At 35.8% G+C, this 15,366-nt stretch overlaps 4 protein-coding genes and 1 long non-coding RNA gene across 9 annotated transcripts; all 5 read right to left on the bottom strand.

The window, feature by feature from the left end:
* Positions 1-1,214: 1,214 nt before the first annotated feature.
* Positions 1,215-2,657, bottom strand: LOC129567499 (uncharacterized). Its single transcript, XR_008687866.1, has 4 exons — positions 2,147-2,657; positions 1,925-2,062; positions 1,807-1,856; positions 1,215-1,745 (listed from the first exon to the last, which is right to left on the bottom strand). It is a non-coding gene; the product is annotated as an uncharacterized LOC129567499 (long non-coding RNA).
* Positions 2,658-3,660: 1,003 nt separating this feature from the next.
* LOC129567490 (extracellular serine/threonine protein CG31145-like) lies at positions 3,661-6,006 on the bottom strand. The gene is made up of 10 exons (XM_055444454.1): positions 5,665-6,006; positions 5,408-5,581; positions 5,210-5,337; positions 4,978-5,149; positions 4,671-4,872; positions 4,561-4,608; positions 4,418-4,498; positions 4,234-4,346; positions 4,026-4,166; positions 3,661-3,957 (listed from the first exon to the last, which is right to left on the bottom strand). The coding sequence occupies exons 1-10, from the start codon at positions 5,934-5,936 to the stop codon at positions 3,756-3,758; spliced, it is 1,533 nt and encodes a 510-aa protein (XP_055300429.1). The 5' UTR covers positions 5,937-6,006; the 3' UTR covers positions 3,661-3,755.
* Positions 6,007-6,119: 113 nt separating this feature from the next.
* Positions 6,120-8,812, bottom strand: LOC129567491 (extracellular serine/threonine protein CG31145-like). 2 transcript variants are annotated; one of them, XR_008687864.1, is made up of 11 exons: positions 8,455-8,812; positions 8,198-8,371; positions 8,010-8,137; positions 7,778-7,949; positions 7,471-7,672; positions 7,361-7,408; positions 7,213-7,293; positions 7,029-7,141; positions 6,821-6,961; positions 6,432-6,752; positions 6,120-6,355 (listed from the first exon to the last, which is right to left on the bottom strand). XR_008687864.1 is itself a non-coding variant. In XM_055444455.1 (10 exons), the coding sequence occupies exons 1-10, from the start codon at positions 8,724-8,726 to the stop codon at positions 6,551-6,553; spliced, it is 1,533 nt and encodes a 510-aa protein (XP_055300430.1). In that variant the 5' UTR covers positions 8,727-8,812; the 3' UTR covers positions 6,389-6,550. The 2 variants fall into 2 exon arrangements, 1 of the variants encoding a protein (XP_055300430.1); XM_055444455.1 differs by lacking the exon at positions 6,120-6,355 and having other exon boundaries at positions 6,389-6,752.
* Positions 8,813-8,835: 23 nt separating this feature from the next.
* LOC129567493 (extracellular serine/threonine protein CG31145-like) lies at positions 8,836-12,083 on the bottom strand. Of its 2 annotated transcripts, none has more exons than XM_055444457.1 (12): positions 11,702-12,083; positions 11,470-11,619; positions 11,265-11,389; positions 11,105-11,183; positions 10,949-11,041; positions 10,670-10,871; positions 10,555-10,602; positions 10,398-10,478; positions 10,199-10,311; positions 9,525-9,565; positions 9,347-9,446; positions 8,836-9,205 (listed from the first exon to the last, which is right to left on the bottom strand). In XM_055444457.1, exons 1-12 carry the CDS (start codon positions 11,947-11,949, stop codon positions 8,971-8,973), a joined length of 1,515 nt encoding a protein of 504 aa, XP_055300432.1. In that variant the 5' UTR covers positions 11,950-12,083; the 3' UTR covers positions 8,836-8,970. The 2 variants fall into 2 exon arrangements, with proteins under 2 accessions (XP_055300432.1, XP_055300431.1); XM_055444456.1 differs by having other exon boundaries at positions 11,470-11,628; positions 11,702-12,057.
* A 116-nt stretch (positions 12,084-12,199) lies between these two features.
* On the bottom strand, positions 12,200-15,366 carry LOC129567489 (extracellular serine/threonine protein CG31145-like). 3 transcript variants are annotated; one of them, XM_055444453.1, is made up of 12 exons: positions 14,698-15,366; positions 14,346-14,528; positions 14,148-14,272; positions 13,936-14,014; positions 13,704-13,796; positions 13,423-13,624; positions 13,296-13,343; positions 13,139-13,219; positions 12,947-13,059; positions 12,827-12,867; positions 12,655-12,754; positions 12,200-12,574 (listed from the first exon to the last, which is right to left on the bottom strand). In XM_055444453.1, exons 1-12 carry the CDS (start codon positions 14,970-14,972, stop codon positions 12,373-12,375), a joined length of 1,542 nt encoding a protein of 513 aa, XP_055300428.1. In that variant the 5' UTR covers positions 14,973-15,366; the 3' UTR covers positions 12,200-12,372. The 3 variants fall into 3 exon arrangements, with proteins under 3 accessions (XP_055300428.1, XP_055300427.1, XP_055300426.1); XM_055444452.1 differs by having other exon boundaries at positions 14,346-14,546; positions 14,698-15,365; XM_055444451.1 differs by having other exon boundaries at positions 14,346-14,552; positions 14,698-15,361.

Genomic DNA, 15,366 nt, shown 5'->3' with positions numbered 1-15,366 from the left:
GGCACACTATTGTGTGTACTTAAAATAATTATTATTATCATTGTAAATATGTAAATAAGGCGTCGATGCAGCGAACATGAAAATGAATGCAATTCATGTTCAAATAAGTTGTAACCGAAGCGCACATTCAGTGCGCTCTCGGAACCTCTTTCTCTTTCCTTCTCTCCCATTCTCTCAGTTGCTTGCTCACTTGCTCGCACTATCACTCATACCATTCCGGCTCATAATAAACTAATCGCCGTCTGTTGGAATATTGAAAACAGTGAGTATCCTTTCCTCACCGACAACTCTCCATTCGAAACTCAAAATTGTAATTCAGACATATCCAAATGGGCATTAACCGTTGCAACAAATTAAATTCTAAGTGAAAGATTAATGCCAGGTTTCGGAATATTCAATCAAGTCGCTTGATTTTGCATTCTTTTGCCGGTTGTGAAAATATATGGGTTTTAATTTGTTCGGACACTTGGTCTAGCTTTACCATTTACTCTGTAGGTGTATGCGTGTGTGTCTATCTGAGATACACGTTCAGCCGTTGTTACCATTTACATATTTCATATGCAATCCAAACGATAGCAACTACTCAAAGGTAGATAGATCCATTTCCACCATTGCATACCATCACCAGCAGCAGCAGCAACCATTGCTTCCCCGCCACCACCATCGTAGCACGCATATTCGTAGAAATGGAATAGAATCGAAAATAACATAATATCTTGAAAGGAGCAGCTAAATTTATTAGGGCCAAACTGGCATAAAGCCATTTGATCGTATTCTCGCATGTAAATATGCCGCTCATTCATTCGTGTATATAAATATATCCGGCTTCTCAACTACTTAATGGTCTCACATTATCCCAGATACTCGTATGCCCGGTGTGTGTGTGTGTGTGTGTGTGTAGGCTATATATGTATATTTCGGAGCAAATGTGGTATTGTGCGAGCTCATTCTCTCTCCTTGTACACACTTTAAAAAATGATATTCAATTTACGAAATAAATCACACAAGTGCTCGGCAAAATTTAAATAATAGAGTTCTTCGCTTCGAGTTTGTAGTTTCGATTTAAGAAACTAACCTCCCTCCACCTCCGATTCTCTCTCTTTCCCTCTCTGGGCACACATAATCAACGGAAAATGCTGAAAAATACAAACGGAAAACAGACAAATAAAACGACTATGGAATATGACAATGGAAAATTTGTAATTTATTATGACTACCGCTTTTTGAATACATATACACAGTACACACTCACACGTACATACATACTCATTCGTCGCTCAAATGCCATTCTTCTTGTCGGTTGCTGCGTGTGTTGGCTTGCAAACTGCACCATAAAGACGAGATTTGTACAAGGAAAAATGAATTTATCTCCATTTCGGAATGGTAAGAACGGACGGATGGACGGACGGAGGGAAGCATGATGTGTGAATGTGACGTCTTAATTGAAATAACATTCGGCTTTACAATTTACATCACTATAAATATCTACAACTTTACGGAAACTTGACTTATGTTGCTCAATTTTTTAAAGGAACAAACGGTATTTTATTTCATGGAAATATCGATTTTCGACCCATCCAAATCTACATTTACATCATGATGAGAATTGCAATTCTTTACAATCTAACTGAAGATTATTACACTTTTAATGGGTTTTTCAGTTATGCATTTTCGGTATTGCTTCAGAATTTCCTCAATACGTCAGTCGAGCGCTACAGGGTGTGGCTCCCATAGAACTGGCGCAACTGTTTATTGATTCAAATTATTTGAGGTGGAAATGAAAACCATTGATGAGATCAATCTTACCTGGATCATTCACCAATCACTCATGTAATGCAACTGATAGTGGTTTGGCTCTGTGATGAAAGCAAACGAACGAAATAAATTGCAAATAGAATATACGAAATATTTCAATTATTCATACTTCAATAACATTTTCAACGTTAATGCACGGATCACACAGCATTGCGAAAGCGGCACCAAAATGGGAAAATCATCGAAAAACGGACTACCAAATGATCGTCCAGGATCGTAGTGCATGTGAAATGAGTGGTTGAATATACTGTGAACCGAAATATAAAGGAACATTTTCACAACAATGTGTCCAAAAAATTGAGTACTTGGCATAAATAAAAGTAAATCGTACTTAAATGTTTGATAATAATTGTGTCGATCACAGTAAATTGCTTTTGTAATATTTTGCTTGACATTTGAAAAATTATTAAAATTATCATCAAAATCACCAATGCGATGATCAAGCGATCGATTGATTTTCTTGTTCCGATTCTTCTTATTCTCATTGTGAATTATTCAACGTTCATATGTCTCCAAAATTTAAATCGGTCGAATTAATTGCGTTATCAATTTTATATAAACAATTTATTTGTCATTTCAAAATGTGTCTGAGTCCAACGTATACGAATGTGAATGTAACACCTTGAGTGGCTATTAATATATTGGGTAATTTCGCCATTGACGCGTGACAAGATCCATTGCTGTTGCTATGAAATGAATATATACTCAATCAGACCTCGAGTGGAATAAAACATGTGATAAAGCATTCATTGATGAAGCAAAAAAAACCAAGAAACAAATACAGAGAATAATTAAAGTTCATTTTCTCACTGAAACACTTTCGGAGGAAAGAGAACCAAAGAGAGTAAGTGGATTTTTATTCTCAACGACACATTTATATATTGTCGTTCGAATTCAGCGTATTGTATTTGGTTCGGAAAGGTTTCCCAATCCCGCGGGAATCTATTGAAATCGACATTTAATGCCAATAAAACTCAAGTTGGGTTAAATTACCACATCGGCTTAGCTATTGCCGAATCATTGCAACGAGACGATTTTATACCGATGCTGCCATCTAGAACTACGCGCCCGTCACGTAGTACTTAAAGCATAGCAATGGCAACCCATTAATACTGTCGGAACTGTCAAATGCGTTTTAGATTTTCAAAGGAATTCCGTTCATCAATTGAAGTGATTCGATATATCTATTTGATAGTTTCATTTATTTTTTTTATAAAATCAAAGTGCTGTGAGCAAAAATGTGTGAAAACATATAACCCTAAATTTCTTTTCTCAGAGTAGATGCTACAATATGACTTGTTGCCTTTTTCACACAACCGTGAGCAGTGAGCATCACTGTGAGCAATGGCAATACAAATAAATAACTATTCATTTCGATACGTATTGGTCATCCTTCACTCAAGCGTCACGCATCACTATAGATGATACAGAGAGCGACTGATGCCGAAAGATATAATGAATGCGGACACTGTATTGGTGTTTGTGTATCTCTGTGTGGGGAACAAGGTAAAATCTGTGTAGTTGTTGATGTTTACTAAAATGAAACACGAATCGGATTTTAATGCATTCTATATACTCAATGGCATCCTGCAAGTCGTGGTACAAATCTATCACCGGTCAAATTGTTTGCGTCAGAAAACTTTTCAAACTGAAAATAATTTGTTTATATTTCATAATGCTAGAGTAAAAGTTAAAGTAAAGGCGCATCTTCACTTCAACTAAAAATTAAATTTCATGCGCAGAATTTTCGGCTGAATGTCAATCAATGATATAGAAAAAGTGAATTAAATTAGGAGATATTGACATTTTTTTTAGCCAAGAACACGATACAAAACACTTTGTGAGTTTCAATTTGTTTCATCAATCATGAAGGTTTTTTTTAATTTGACCGTATTTATACCAAGTGCTTGGTAACCATGATGTTTTAATAAACACTTTGACTAAGAGAATGTGACAGTATCCGTGGTGATGAGAACTTCTTCTGCCGAATATCGTGAAATGCAGTCTCGAGTAGCTTGCAGCACAATAATTAGTCTTCGATCTAATGCCTCCAAATGTGGCTCCCATAATATAGGTGCGATTGGATCCTCTGCTAGGGATTCTCTCATGTATTGCGAAAGTGGATTTGGACTGCTGTGAACACTAAAATGCAAAACAAAGCGATATATTATCAAAATCTTTTCTCGCCACATTGTTTGTGTATTATTTACTCTAGTAGTGATTGCAACGTGGATGATCTTATCAAGCAGCATTGCAGCATTGGAGCGAGAATTTTCAACTCATCATGAAAAGCTTTGCCAAAGGCATGTCCATGATCATAGTGCAGTGTAAAGGTGTCATTTCCGAAGACGCTGTTAACAGTAGCCAATTTGATGGAAACATTAAAAATAGATACCGAAAAATGAAAGAAATACTTACTCGAATGTTTGGAAGTTTCGGCGATCCATGTTACCAATCAGAAAATCGAAAATAGACATATCAATCAATTCCAATAATAAACGACCTTCTGTATACATTGCCGATTCTACGACCTGATATTTGAACATTTCCATTAATTGCATCTCATGCAATAGCAAATCTTAAATCCAAATTTCGAATTTACCTTGTCACAGTAGTCGGGATCGGTTTCCCATGCAGCTTTTTCGTCTTTCGAATATGACTGTGCCCATGGATGTAACTTTGACTGAAATGTTACGAAGTTACATGAAATGTTTTGTTTTGTTCATAGTAATTTAATGCATTTACCGTGCGTTCAGAACCTCTCATTTCGGGAAGATATGCCATTAATGAACCCTAAATGAAATTAATACCGTTTTATATTCAAATTTCACTATTCAAAGTGATTTCACAAAAACCTCTATGTATGTTCCATTGCCGCAAATCGGATGATACATATCACAAAATTGCTCGCAATTTCCAGTGAAGCAAAGATTTTCGTCCGGTTTCGGTGATACATAAAAATTACTTTGCAATGATGGATCAGCAAGTCGTAGGATTTCCGTTATCATATTCATATTTCGTCCAATAACGGGCATGGCACGTCGAAAACCCAAAATGCTGACGAAAAAATTTTAAGAAAAAGGGGATAAAAAATGAAAATTAACGTGGATAAACGTGTTGAAAATGGAAACATCTGTATCAAAATTGTTCGAATCAACAAACCGATCAAGATGAAACGCGGCTATTTCGCTGGTATGGCGTTCGTATTCAGGAAAGTACATTTGATTTGGCAATGTTTCTTGCTCGCGTGAAAATCTTATTGGTTTAAATAAGGCAACGACATCATTATCGAAAGTAACCTTCAATTTGAACTGTGCTTCTTTATCAATTTCCTCTGAAAATGAGATTCGTGTCATTTTTTCCAAATATTTTGAATCTTTAGTCAAATTCTTACCAACTCTCCAGACATTTTGTGTTTTCATGTCATATAGTAAATCGTCGACAGTTTGGCGATTATTTGAGTACATTCGATAACGGGTGATTTCTGAGTAGAACTTCATCAGGCTGTTCTGATCAGAATCGCTGTAGAATACAGGTGGATTATTGAAACAAAGAATGATCGTTTTATTGTGTTTTATCTTTAAAAACATACCTATTGTTAATATCCAACAAGTTCAGTATAGTATCCCGTTTTGTATCCGTACTTTCTGACTCATGTGTTGTGATTGCATCTAAAAGATCCGAAAATGCGTCATTTTTGTAAGAAAACGAATCAAATTTTTCGCCATCATGAAGAAAACAAGATCCTTTCAACGCTTCGAATGTTCTAAAATAGAAGTTATTCATAAGAATTGAGCGTAAGAAACTCATAAAATCGAGTCACGCTCACGAAAGAAAGTGTATCAATACCCTAGTGTGATTTGTCTATTTGGATCTTTGATGGAATCACTTGAATGGTTTGGTAATTGGGGTTCAAACATTTCAGATGCTGAAGATTGTGATGATTTTTGAAACTCTTCACTTTTTGATGCAAAGTCTGATTCACTTTCAGTTTCAGTTTGTGAAAGAGACTTCGTCAAATCGTCTATTAATTTACAATAAGATTTAATGAGGATTATCACAAATATCAATGCTAGCACGGATGCTAATGCCAAAGCCGGCCGATTCAATAACTTTCTCATAATGTTATTTTTATTTAAAAAAAATTCAAAAGAAGATGAAACGGAACAAAACGATGTGCTCAAGTATGAATATAATTGAAAAGTGAATGAAAGAATCTTACAAAATGCTGTAAACCTATGAATAAGTTAAAACATCTGTGAAATAATTGACATTACTGTTACTCTGTTTTTTATTGCACTCTTGCAACGACGACAAACTGTTCAAACAACAGATTCATTTCATCGACTATTCTATTTACATTTTCAAAAATTTTACGTGGAATCGAAAGATTTCACACCAAAATTGTCGCGAGAATAAATCACGTCATCAATGGGACTGGTTTTGATGCACTTTCTAAATGTGCTTAAAATTGCATTTACATTTCGGTCTAACGCTTCTAAATGTTCCCATTGAACGCGTGCTAAGCCCATTGTCAAAACTGAAACCAACAAAAATGAAAACAAAATAGGTATTTGGAATTCAAAATAACTTTATTTTATCCAACCAAGTCTTACCATAGACTTGGACTCTAAGTAGCAGAAAGTAACTTTCATAAGCGCTAATTCGCCAATTCCTCTACTTGGACTTTTTTGTTATTATTGAGTAATGGGTTGAGTAATGAGGATGAATAACTCTAAATAAAGGTGGCGCTATCCTTGGTGACGAGAACTTCTTCTGCCGAATATCGTGAAATGCAGTCTCGAGTAGCTTGCAGCACAATAATTAGTCTTCGATCTAATGCCTCCAAATGTGGCTCCCATAATATAGGCGCGATTGGATCCTCTGCTAGGGATTCTCTCATGTATTGCGAAAGTGGATTTGGACTGCTGTGAACACTAAAATGCAAAACAAAGCGATATATTATCAAAATCTTTTCTCGCCACATTGTTCGTGTATTATTTACTCTAGTAGTGATTGCAACGTGGATGATCTTATCAAGCAGCATTGCAGCAATGGAGCGAGAATTTTCAACTCATCATGAAAAGCTTTGCCAAAGGCATGTCCATGATCATAGTGCAGTGTAAAGGTGTCATTTCCGAAGACGCTGTTAACAGTAGCCAATTTGATGGAAACATTAAAAATAGATACCGAAAAATGAAAGAAATACTTACTCGAATGTTTGAAAGTTTTGGCGATCCATGTTACCAATCAGAAAATCGAAAATAGACATATCAATCAATTCCAATAATAAACGACCTTCTGTATACATCGCCGATTCTACGATCTGATATTTGAACATTTCCATTAATTGCATCTCATGCAATAGCAAATCTTAAATCCAAATTTCGAATTTACCTTGTCACAGTAGTCGGGATCGGTTTCCCATGCGGCTTTTTCGTCTTTCGAATATGACTGTGCCCATGGATGTAGTTTTGACTGAAATGTTACCAAGTTACATGAAATGTTTTGTTTTGTTTTGTTCATAGTAATTTAATGCATTTACCGTGCGTTCAGAACCTCTCATTTCGGGAAGATATGCCATTAATGAACCCTAAATGAAATTAATACCGTTTTATATTCAAATTTCACTATTCAAAGTGATTTCATAAAAACCTCTATGTATGTTCCATTGCCGCAAATCGGATGATATCCATCGCAAAATTGTTGGCAATTTCCAGTAAAGCAAAGGTTTTCGTCTGGTTTCGGTGATACAAAGAAAGTCTTTTGCAATGATGGATCAGCAAGTCGTAGGATTTCCGTTATCATATTCATATTTCGTCCAATAACGGGCATGGCACGTCGAAAACCCAAAATGCTGACGAAAAAATTTTAAGAAAAAGGGGATAAAAAATGAAAATTAACGTGGATAAACGTGTTGAAAATGGAAACATCTGTATCAAAATTGTTCGAATCAACAAACCGATCAAGATGAAACGCGGCTATTTCGCTGGTATGGCGTTCGTATTCAGGAAAGTACATTTGATTTGGCAATGTTTCTTGCTCGCGTGAAAATCTTATTGGTTTAAATAAGGCAACGGCATCATTATCGAAAGTAACCTTCAATTTGAACTGTGCTTCTTTATCAATTTCCTCTGAAAATGAGATTCGTGTCATTTTTTCCAAATATTTTGAATCTTTAGTCAAATTCTTACCAACTCTCCAGACATTTTGTGTTTTCATGTCATATAGTAAATCGTCGACAGTTTGGCGATTATTTGAGTACATTCGATAACGGGTGATTTCTGAGTAGAACTTCATCAGGCTGTTTTGATCAGAATCGCTGTAGAATACAGGTGGATTATTGAAACAAAGAATGATCGTTCTATCTTTAAAAACATACCTATTGTTAATATCCAACAAGTTCAATATAGTATCCCGTTTTGTATCCGTACTTTCTGACTCATGTGTTGTGATTGCATCTAGAAGATCCGAAAATGCGTCATTTTTGTAAGAAAACGAATCACATTTTTCGCCATCATGAAGAAAACAAGATCCTTTCAACGCTTCGAATGTTCTAAAATAGAAGTTATTCATAAAAATTGAGCGTAAGAAACCCATAAAATCGACTCAAGCTCACGAAAGAAAGTGTATCAATACCCTAGTGTGATTTGTCTATTTGGATCTTTGATGGAATCACTTGAATGGTTTGGTAATTGGGGTTCAAACATTTCAGATGCTGAAGATTGTGATGATTTTGGAAACTCTTCACTTTTTGATGCAAAGTCTGATTCACTTTCAGTTTCAGTTTGTGAAAGAGACTTCGTCAAATCGTCTATTAATTTACAATAAGATTTAATGAGAACTATCACAAATACCAATGCTAGCACGGATGCTAATGCCAAAGCCGGCCGATTCAATAACTTTCTCATAATGTTATTTTTATAAAAAAAAAATAAACAGAAGATGAAACGGAACAAAATGATGTGCTCAAGTATGAATATAATTGAAAATTGAATGAAAGAATCATACAAAATGCTGTAAACCTATGAATAAGTTAAAACATCTGTGAAATAAATGGATGAAAGAGTATTTTGTTTTTTTTTGACGCGCTCGCGACGACGACAAACTGTTCAAATAACAGATTTATTTCAATGAATAATTTTGTTTATATCTTTAGAAATCTTGCGTGGAATCGAGTGATTTCACTCCAAAATTGTCGCGAGAATAAATCACGTCATCAATGGGACTGGTTTTGATGCACTTTCGAAATGTACTCAAAATTAAATCGACACGTCGATCCAATGCTTCTAAATGTGGTTCCCATAAAACGGGTGCTAGGGCATCAAGTGGATCGGATGCCATTGATTCTCTCATCAGTTGCGATAATGGCTTTGGCCCATTGTGAAAACTGTAACAAATTGACACACAAATTAATTTAGCATTTGGAATTTGAAATGTATTTCTTTTCTTCTTTTGTTTCTTTTTCTGTTTATATCGGATCGATATTATTTAGCCGAACATTTGTAACAACCATAATATTTATATTTACCTTAAAAGTGTTTTGAGTGTAGACGATCGTATGACACAGCACTGCGAAAGCGGCATTAAATTCATTATTTCATCGTAGTAAGAACGACCAAAAGCTCTTCCTATTAATGAACAAATAAAATTAAGTCGTTGATATTTAAATAGAAATCCATAAATTATATTTTCAATTAACGCCTTACCATTGTCATAATTGAGGAAGAATGTGTCTTTGCCAAAAGATCTAAAAGGGAATGAATAGCAAAAGTTTTTTTTCTTTGATTACCTCATGAACATTCGATGCAACACACTTCATATTCGTCCAATTTCGCACTGTACTATACAAAGCATGCACACCGAAAACAGTTCACAGGCTACTATGATACACGTGAACAGTTCTTATACTACAGAGTTTGACTCAGGCGCCAGATATATGCATTGGCATAGAAAGAATATGCGGATAATTTTTGCTTTGTGCACTCTCAGTTTATAACGACACCCAGCTTCATCGTGTATCAGCACACTGAACGTAGTAGTACAGGACGTTTTGTTTACAAAGAAAAAAAATTGTTTATAAACAAACTCTTCCAGAATTGTACAGCACAACGCCTTAACATAGGATACCATTGCTGCCATTTAAGTACAATGCCATTTAAGTACAATCCGCATATTTTTCCTATGCCAATGCATATATCTGGCGCCTGAGCCAAAATCTGTTATACTATAAGAATCTTATAGTGGTCGCTGTTTGAGTCTGTTTGCGCTCCTCTGCTCTTCATGAAATTAGTGTGAATATGCTTTATGTATCATAGAGCGAATTTAGACTAAGCGCATATCGAAAACCGTTCATGTGGATTATTTTTAAAGTAATATTTACTTAAGCACTGCATAGTGGTGCCGATCCTTGTTCCCGGTTAAAAAATCGAAAAGGCTCAAATCCATAAGATCAAGTAATCGTCGTCCCTCTTTATATTCTTCCCACCTTTTAACCTGTTTTTGATGAAGATAAATCAGATGTAAAACGGGGTCAAGTGACAAGTCAAATAAATATAGTTTAATATATCAAACAAACACACCCTATCACAATACTTTGGATCTCGTTCCCAAATGGCTTTCCTTTTCCGGTCATATGATTTTCTCCAAGGGTGCTGATATTCCTGAAAATTATATTGAAGTGTTTTTTTTTATTATTTTGCTATAATTTTTCTTAGGAATAAGTTAAATTCAACTTACCACAACTTCAGCATCAAAGTAAAATGGAAGATATGCGATGAATGCAGTCTAAATGATGAAAATAATAAAAATGATAAAGTCGATCAAAAGATGTGCAATGTGCATTTATGATTACTTCAATCAAGTCCCCGTTAGCGCAAACCGGATGGTGAATACTACAGTATTGTTTGCATGTACCATAAAAACAGTAATTATGCTCTGGTTCGGGTGACATAAAAAAGGTATTTGTTAGATTTCGATTTGCAATTTCGAATATTTCAGATGTCACATTAAGTATTCGACCAATGACGGGCATCGTGCGACGAAATCCCAAGATTCTGTCATACAAAAATGTTAATTATATTCGAATTAATGTTCTGTGGGCAATCAATCACAACACTTAAGTCGTACTTACCGATCCAAATGATAAGCTGCGATTTCAGCCGTGTGTCGTTCAAATTCAGCGTATTGTATTTGGTTCGGAAAGATTTCCCAATCCCGTGGGAACCTATTGAAATCGACAGTTAATGCCAATAAAACTCAAGTTGATGTTTTAATTGGGTTAAATTACCTCATCGGCTTAGCTATTGCAAACATTCCATTGTCGAATATAATTCTGAATTTGATCTGTGTGCCGCCGTTCTTTTCATCTAATTATAAATTTGTACGGAATAGTTAATGGAGTTGTTTAAATGCTGTTGCTTTACCAGTTACCACATTTGCAAACTTACAAACGCGTACAATTTTCCGTGTGGACATATCATGCAAAAGCTCATCAACCAACGTTGAATTCGCGGAATACAGTTCAGTTTGTTTTATTGCCAGATTAAATTTATCCAAAACTGTCAGCTCTTCTCTGTGAAGAGGGAGAAAAAGCAAATGTATTCATAAGTTTTTGTTCCTTGGAAAATCTACTTATTCACAATATCATAATACTTTGAGCCAATGGAGAAAAAATCCGACAACGTTACGACTTTTTCTGATTGCGAATCCGTTTGTGGCGGTTCCTTTGACTCTATATACTCAATGGCATCCTGCAAGTCGTGGTACAAATCTTTCACCGGGCAAATTGTTTGCGTCAGAAAACTTTTCAAACTGAAAATAATTTGTTTAAATTTCGTTGAGATAGTGTTAAGCTAGAGTAAAAGTTGAAATAACACAATTTTACTTGAAACTTAGTTTTCGCTGACATTCAGCAATGTTTGGCTGGAAATTGGTTGCTAGGTCGAATTTCGGTGTCAGTAAATAATCACTAGTGAATCTGATATCGTTATGAATTTTTCCAATGAGAATAATGGTGATTACAACCACAAAAACACTGAACCCAATGAAAATGGAACGTCTCAAACGTACAAACATTTTGTTGGTTACACCGTTGCGTTGTTCGTTACACTGTATTCTACAGACCGTTTTCATTTTTTGCCGAAACCTTCGGGAAAAAAATCGAAACGAATGTATTTTCGATGCATAAAACGCCGTCAATCCGTTTTCGCAATTGCATCGATTTCAAAATGCAGGTCAATCATCTGAACGACATTTCTGTTTTTTTTTCTCTTTCGTTTCTTTTTGCGCATGATATCGCAATATAGCGAATACATTTTTTTCGTTCATTGAATACGTTTTCAAAACGAAAGACCAGAACTCCAATAAAAATAAAAATAAATAATTTCTCAACAAAGTCTCTGACTAGAGATTTCTTATATTTTGGAATTCAATTATACACAATGTTTGCCTATGGTTTGAAAATATTGCAATCACTGCCCGACGATGGATTTTACATTTCTCGCGTGTATGTGTTTGTGTGTTTGTTTGTAGCTCGAACTCATTCGTATATTCGTTTCAAAACTCATCACGTGGATAAAGTACGTCATGAACGGAATGAGTTTCGATGCAGCCTTGTAGCTCGGTTAAAATAATGCCAACACGACGGTCAAGCGCTTTGAGATGTGGCTCCCACAGAACGGGTGCATTTTTGCTGACCGGATCCGATGCCATTGATTCTCGCATCAGTTCGGACAGTGGATTTGGTCCATTGTGAAATCTGAAAAAAACCATAACAAATATCCCGAAATGTGGTATTTGTTAAGACCAAGCACCGTCAGTTTTGAAAAGTATTCCCACCTCAAAAGTATTTTCAATGTGGACGTCCGAATCATGCAGCACTGCACCAGCGGTGCCAAGTTGGCCAACTCATCATAGAAAGCACGTCCAAAACCTCTTCCTGAAACATAAATTCAAGCCAAAATCTCAACCGAACACACCGGAATTTCAAACCGAACACACTGTTTCGTACCGTTATCGTAATGTATTGTGAATGTATTTTCACCGAAAATGCTGGAAATATTAACGAGTCAGAAGAGCACAGATTTTTGAAGTAGACGATTGTTGAAGGGAATTATGAGAGAGTAAATACGTGAAAGTTTCATAGTGATGTCGATCCATGTTGCCGGATAAAAAATCGAAAATCGCCATATCGATCAGATCCAACAAGCGTCGTCCTTTGTTGTACGGTGGTTGAGTCTTTACCTGTTTGTGTAAAATGGTGATTAAGTGTAGCATTTTTATCTTCCTAGAGAATTTGTATACAATGTATAAAAAAGCTCACTTTTTTGCAGTACTTTGGATCGAGTTCCCAAATGGCTTTGCTATATGGATTGTATGCTTTTCGCCACGGATGTTTGATGCGCTACGGAGAGAGACATCATGAAAAATTCACACATTTTGTGGAAATGTAAAATCCCCAATGCCCTTGTCCAACTTACATCGTTTCTTATGCCCAGATAATCGGGGAAATATGCTATGACTGATGCCTGTGAAATCAATTAAAATCTCGTTTAAAATGCAGACGCAATTTTTATCTCGCACTTAAATCTGATGCTTCGTTCTCACCTCTAACATTCCATTTACACCACACACCGGATGGTAAATATCACAGTATCTGCGGCAAGTTCCGTAAAAACATTTGTTACTGTATGGTTGTAACGATGTGAAAAATGTGTTTCTTAATTTCTTTTCGGAGCGGTCGTAAACTTCCGAAGTCATATTCAATATGCGACCAGTGACAGGGAATGCACGCCGAAAGCCCAAAAGTCTGCATTCGTATTGGAAAAATGAAAATTAAGTTTATTCACACAGTAAATAGGGGCGTCCATCGTCCAAACCATGTTCACCTGTCCAAATGAAACGCAGCAATATCGGCTGTATGTCGTTCATAGTCTGCATACAGCATCGAATTTTCAAGCGTTTGCTGCTCCCTCGGGAATCTGGATTTGTGGTGGTGGTGGAGTGTTTCGGGACAAATTGAAAGACAACGTAAAATCATAAATATTTCAATGCGTGCACAATTCTTCAAGATTTACACATAAATAATTGATTTGTGTTTCTCGAACCAAATGAACTGACCTCATCGGTTTGGACACAGCCAACATTCCGTTATCAAAGTGCATTTTCATTTTAATTTGAGTCCCACCCGCTTTTTCCTCTGTGTTACAATCGTCACACCAACACATACATAGACATACAGACACACACGTACAAGGAGACATTTCAATGGTAAATGAAACAAAATGTCGTAATTCAGAAATCAGAGAACTCAACTGTCTTGTCCAACTTACCGACATATGAAATTTTCCGTGTGGCCATTTCCCGAATTAGGGCATCAATTGTTTTGGAATCCTCCGCATACAGTTCATTCTGTTTGATTTTGTAATTGAATTTGTCTAAAATGGTCCAGTTCTCACTGAAAATCCAACAGATTTGCATAATTTTCGTCGAAATAATATAAATTTTCAATTATTAACGGTAGAACGTACTTTGCTTTAACGGATAACAAATACCCTAACGTTGGCGATTCTATTTTAGGCGTTTTCGTACTCGAGTCTTTCATTTCAATGTAATCAATGGCTGCCTGCAGGTCAGTGAAGTGATTTTTTGGCGAATTTAATACATTTCCTACGTCATCATTTGACGAAGATGATCTGGCGTCGATGAACTGTCTAAAATTCCCAATTTTTCTGAAACTAAAATTATTTGAATTCCGAAATTGGAGATGAAAACTTAAATAAACCCATGAATTGATAAAAGTTTTAAACTCTTTCCCTTTAAATGTGTATCCGATTCCAAAATGTATACAATAAAACGGATACATGATGAGATATAACTTACTTAAGTTCAATATTCCGCTTTAAATTAGTAAAGATGCCAGTATCACCGTCATCGATTTGTTCACCTTGGTATTGATAGTTGGTTTGGTTGCTAATTTCATCCGGTTTTGGATCATTCTCTTGGCTATTTTTGGTAGGTTCAATATCATTTTCCGGTAGTTGTAGATACGGAGCTCGTAAATTAAGTCCCGATTCAATGTCGAGTACCAAGAAAAACGTTATTGCGACAAGTGAAGTGCCGAACAAAATAGCAAAACGGTCTCTTGAATGACGCATACTTTTTTCTGCGTTGTTGTTGTTAGTTTACGAGCGACTAATTTGTTGCTCGATTTATATTGAATGAATTCACGCCGTTGGCTACAGACATTTTTGCAAACAGTCATTGAGGGTGTCTGAATGTAGTCAATAAAAGGTGGCTTTGAAGGCACTGCCGTAATCCATGTAAACAGATACTCGCACACACACACACAAGCTTCACAGACATACACAGGTGCAAGTGAATTGATTCTCTGTTTAATTGCACAGATTGCGGATTAATTTGATAATTCAAGCTCATGATTTATTGTTTAATTTGAAGGCAATTCGTATATTTCCAAATGCCAATTTGCTAGCTGCCGACATTATTACGGTGCGAACGTGAAACTAATATAAAATGCAAAACCTGAAAAAC

This window comes from Sitodiplosis mosellana, unplaced genomic scaffold (genome assembly GCF_009176505.1).
Source record: "Sitodiplosis mosellana isolate CC-2019 unplaced genomic scaffold, AAFC_SMos_1.0 Smas_scaffold_11, whole genome shotgun sequence".
In the NCBI taxonomy this organism is placed as follows: domain Eukaryota; kingdom Metazoa; phylum Arthropoda; class Insecta; order Diptera; family Cecidomyiidae; genus Sitodiplosis; species Sitodiplosis mosellana.
Note: the sequence above shows the minus strand (reverse complement) of the source record. Positions and strands in the feature narration are given on the sequence as shown.

What these genes read in the sequence shown, in the direction of transcription:
- LOC129567490 (XM_055444454.1), bottom strand. Translation starts at nt 5,936, where the DNA reads ATGAGAAAGTTATTGAATCGGCCGGCTTTGGCATTAGCATCCGTGCTA. An exon ending in ACAAAATGTCTGGAGAGTTG is followed by an intron (nt 5,150 to 5,209) that starts GTAAGAATTTGA and finishes TCTCATTTTCAG; the next exon opens with AGGAAATTGATAAAGAAGCA. An exon ending in TGAGAGGTTCTGAACGCACG is followed by an intron (nt 4,499 to 4,560) that starts GTAAATGCATTA and finishes GTAACATTTCAG; the next exon opens with TCAAAGTTACATCCATGGGC.
- LOC129567491 (XM_055444455.1), bottom strand. Translation starts at nt 8,726, where the DNA reads ATGAGAAAGTTATTGAATCGGCCGGCTTTGGCATTAGCATCCGTGCTA. An exon ending in AATAGACAAATCACACTAGG is followed by an intron (nt 8,372 to 8,454) that starts GTATTGATACAC and finishes CTTCTATTTTAG; the next exon opens with AACATTCGAAGCGTTGAAAG. An exon ending in CAAAACTTTCAAACATTCGA is followed by an intron (nt 6,962 to 7,028) that starts GTAAGTATTTCT and finishes TACTGTTAACAG; the next exon opens with CGTCTTCGGAAATGACACCT.
- LOC129567493 (XM_055444456.1), bottom strand. Translation starts at nt 11,949, where the DNA reads ATGAAAACGGTCTGTAGAATACAGTGTAACGAACAACGCAACGGTGTA. An exon ending in GCAGCTTATCATTTGGATCG is followed by an intron (nt 10,872 to 10,948) that starts GTAAGTACGACT and finishes TTTGTATGACAG; the next exon opens with AATCTTGGGATTTCGTCGCA. An exon ending in ATCCAAAGTATTGTGATAGG is followed by an intron (nt 10,312 to 10,397) that starts GTGTGTTTGTTT and finishes CATCAAAAACAG; the next exon opens with GTTAAAAGGTGGGAAGAATA.
- LOC129567489 (XM_055444451.1), bottom strand. Translation starts at nt 14,972, where the DNA reads ATGCGTCATTCAAGAGACCGTTTTGCTATTTTGTTCGGCACTTCACTT. An exon ending in AAGCGGAATATTGAACTTAA is followed by an intron (nt 14,553 to 14,697) that starts GTAAGTTATATC and finishes AAATAATTTTAG; the next exon opens with TTTCAGAAAAATTGGGAATT. An exon ending in TTGTTATCCGTTAAAGCAAA is followed by an intron (nt 14,273 to 14,345) that starts GTACGTTCTACC and finishes TTGGATTTTCAG; the next exon opens with TGAGAACTGGACCATTTTAG.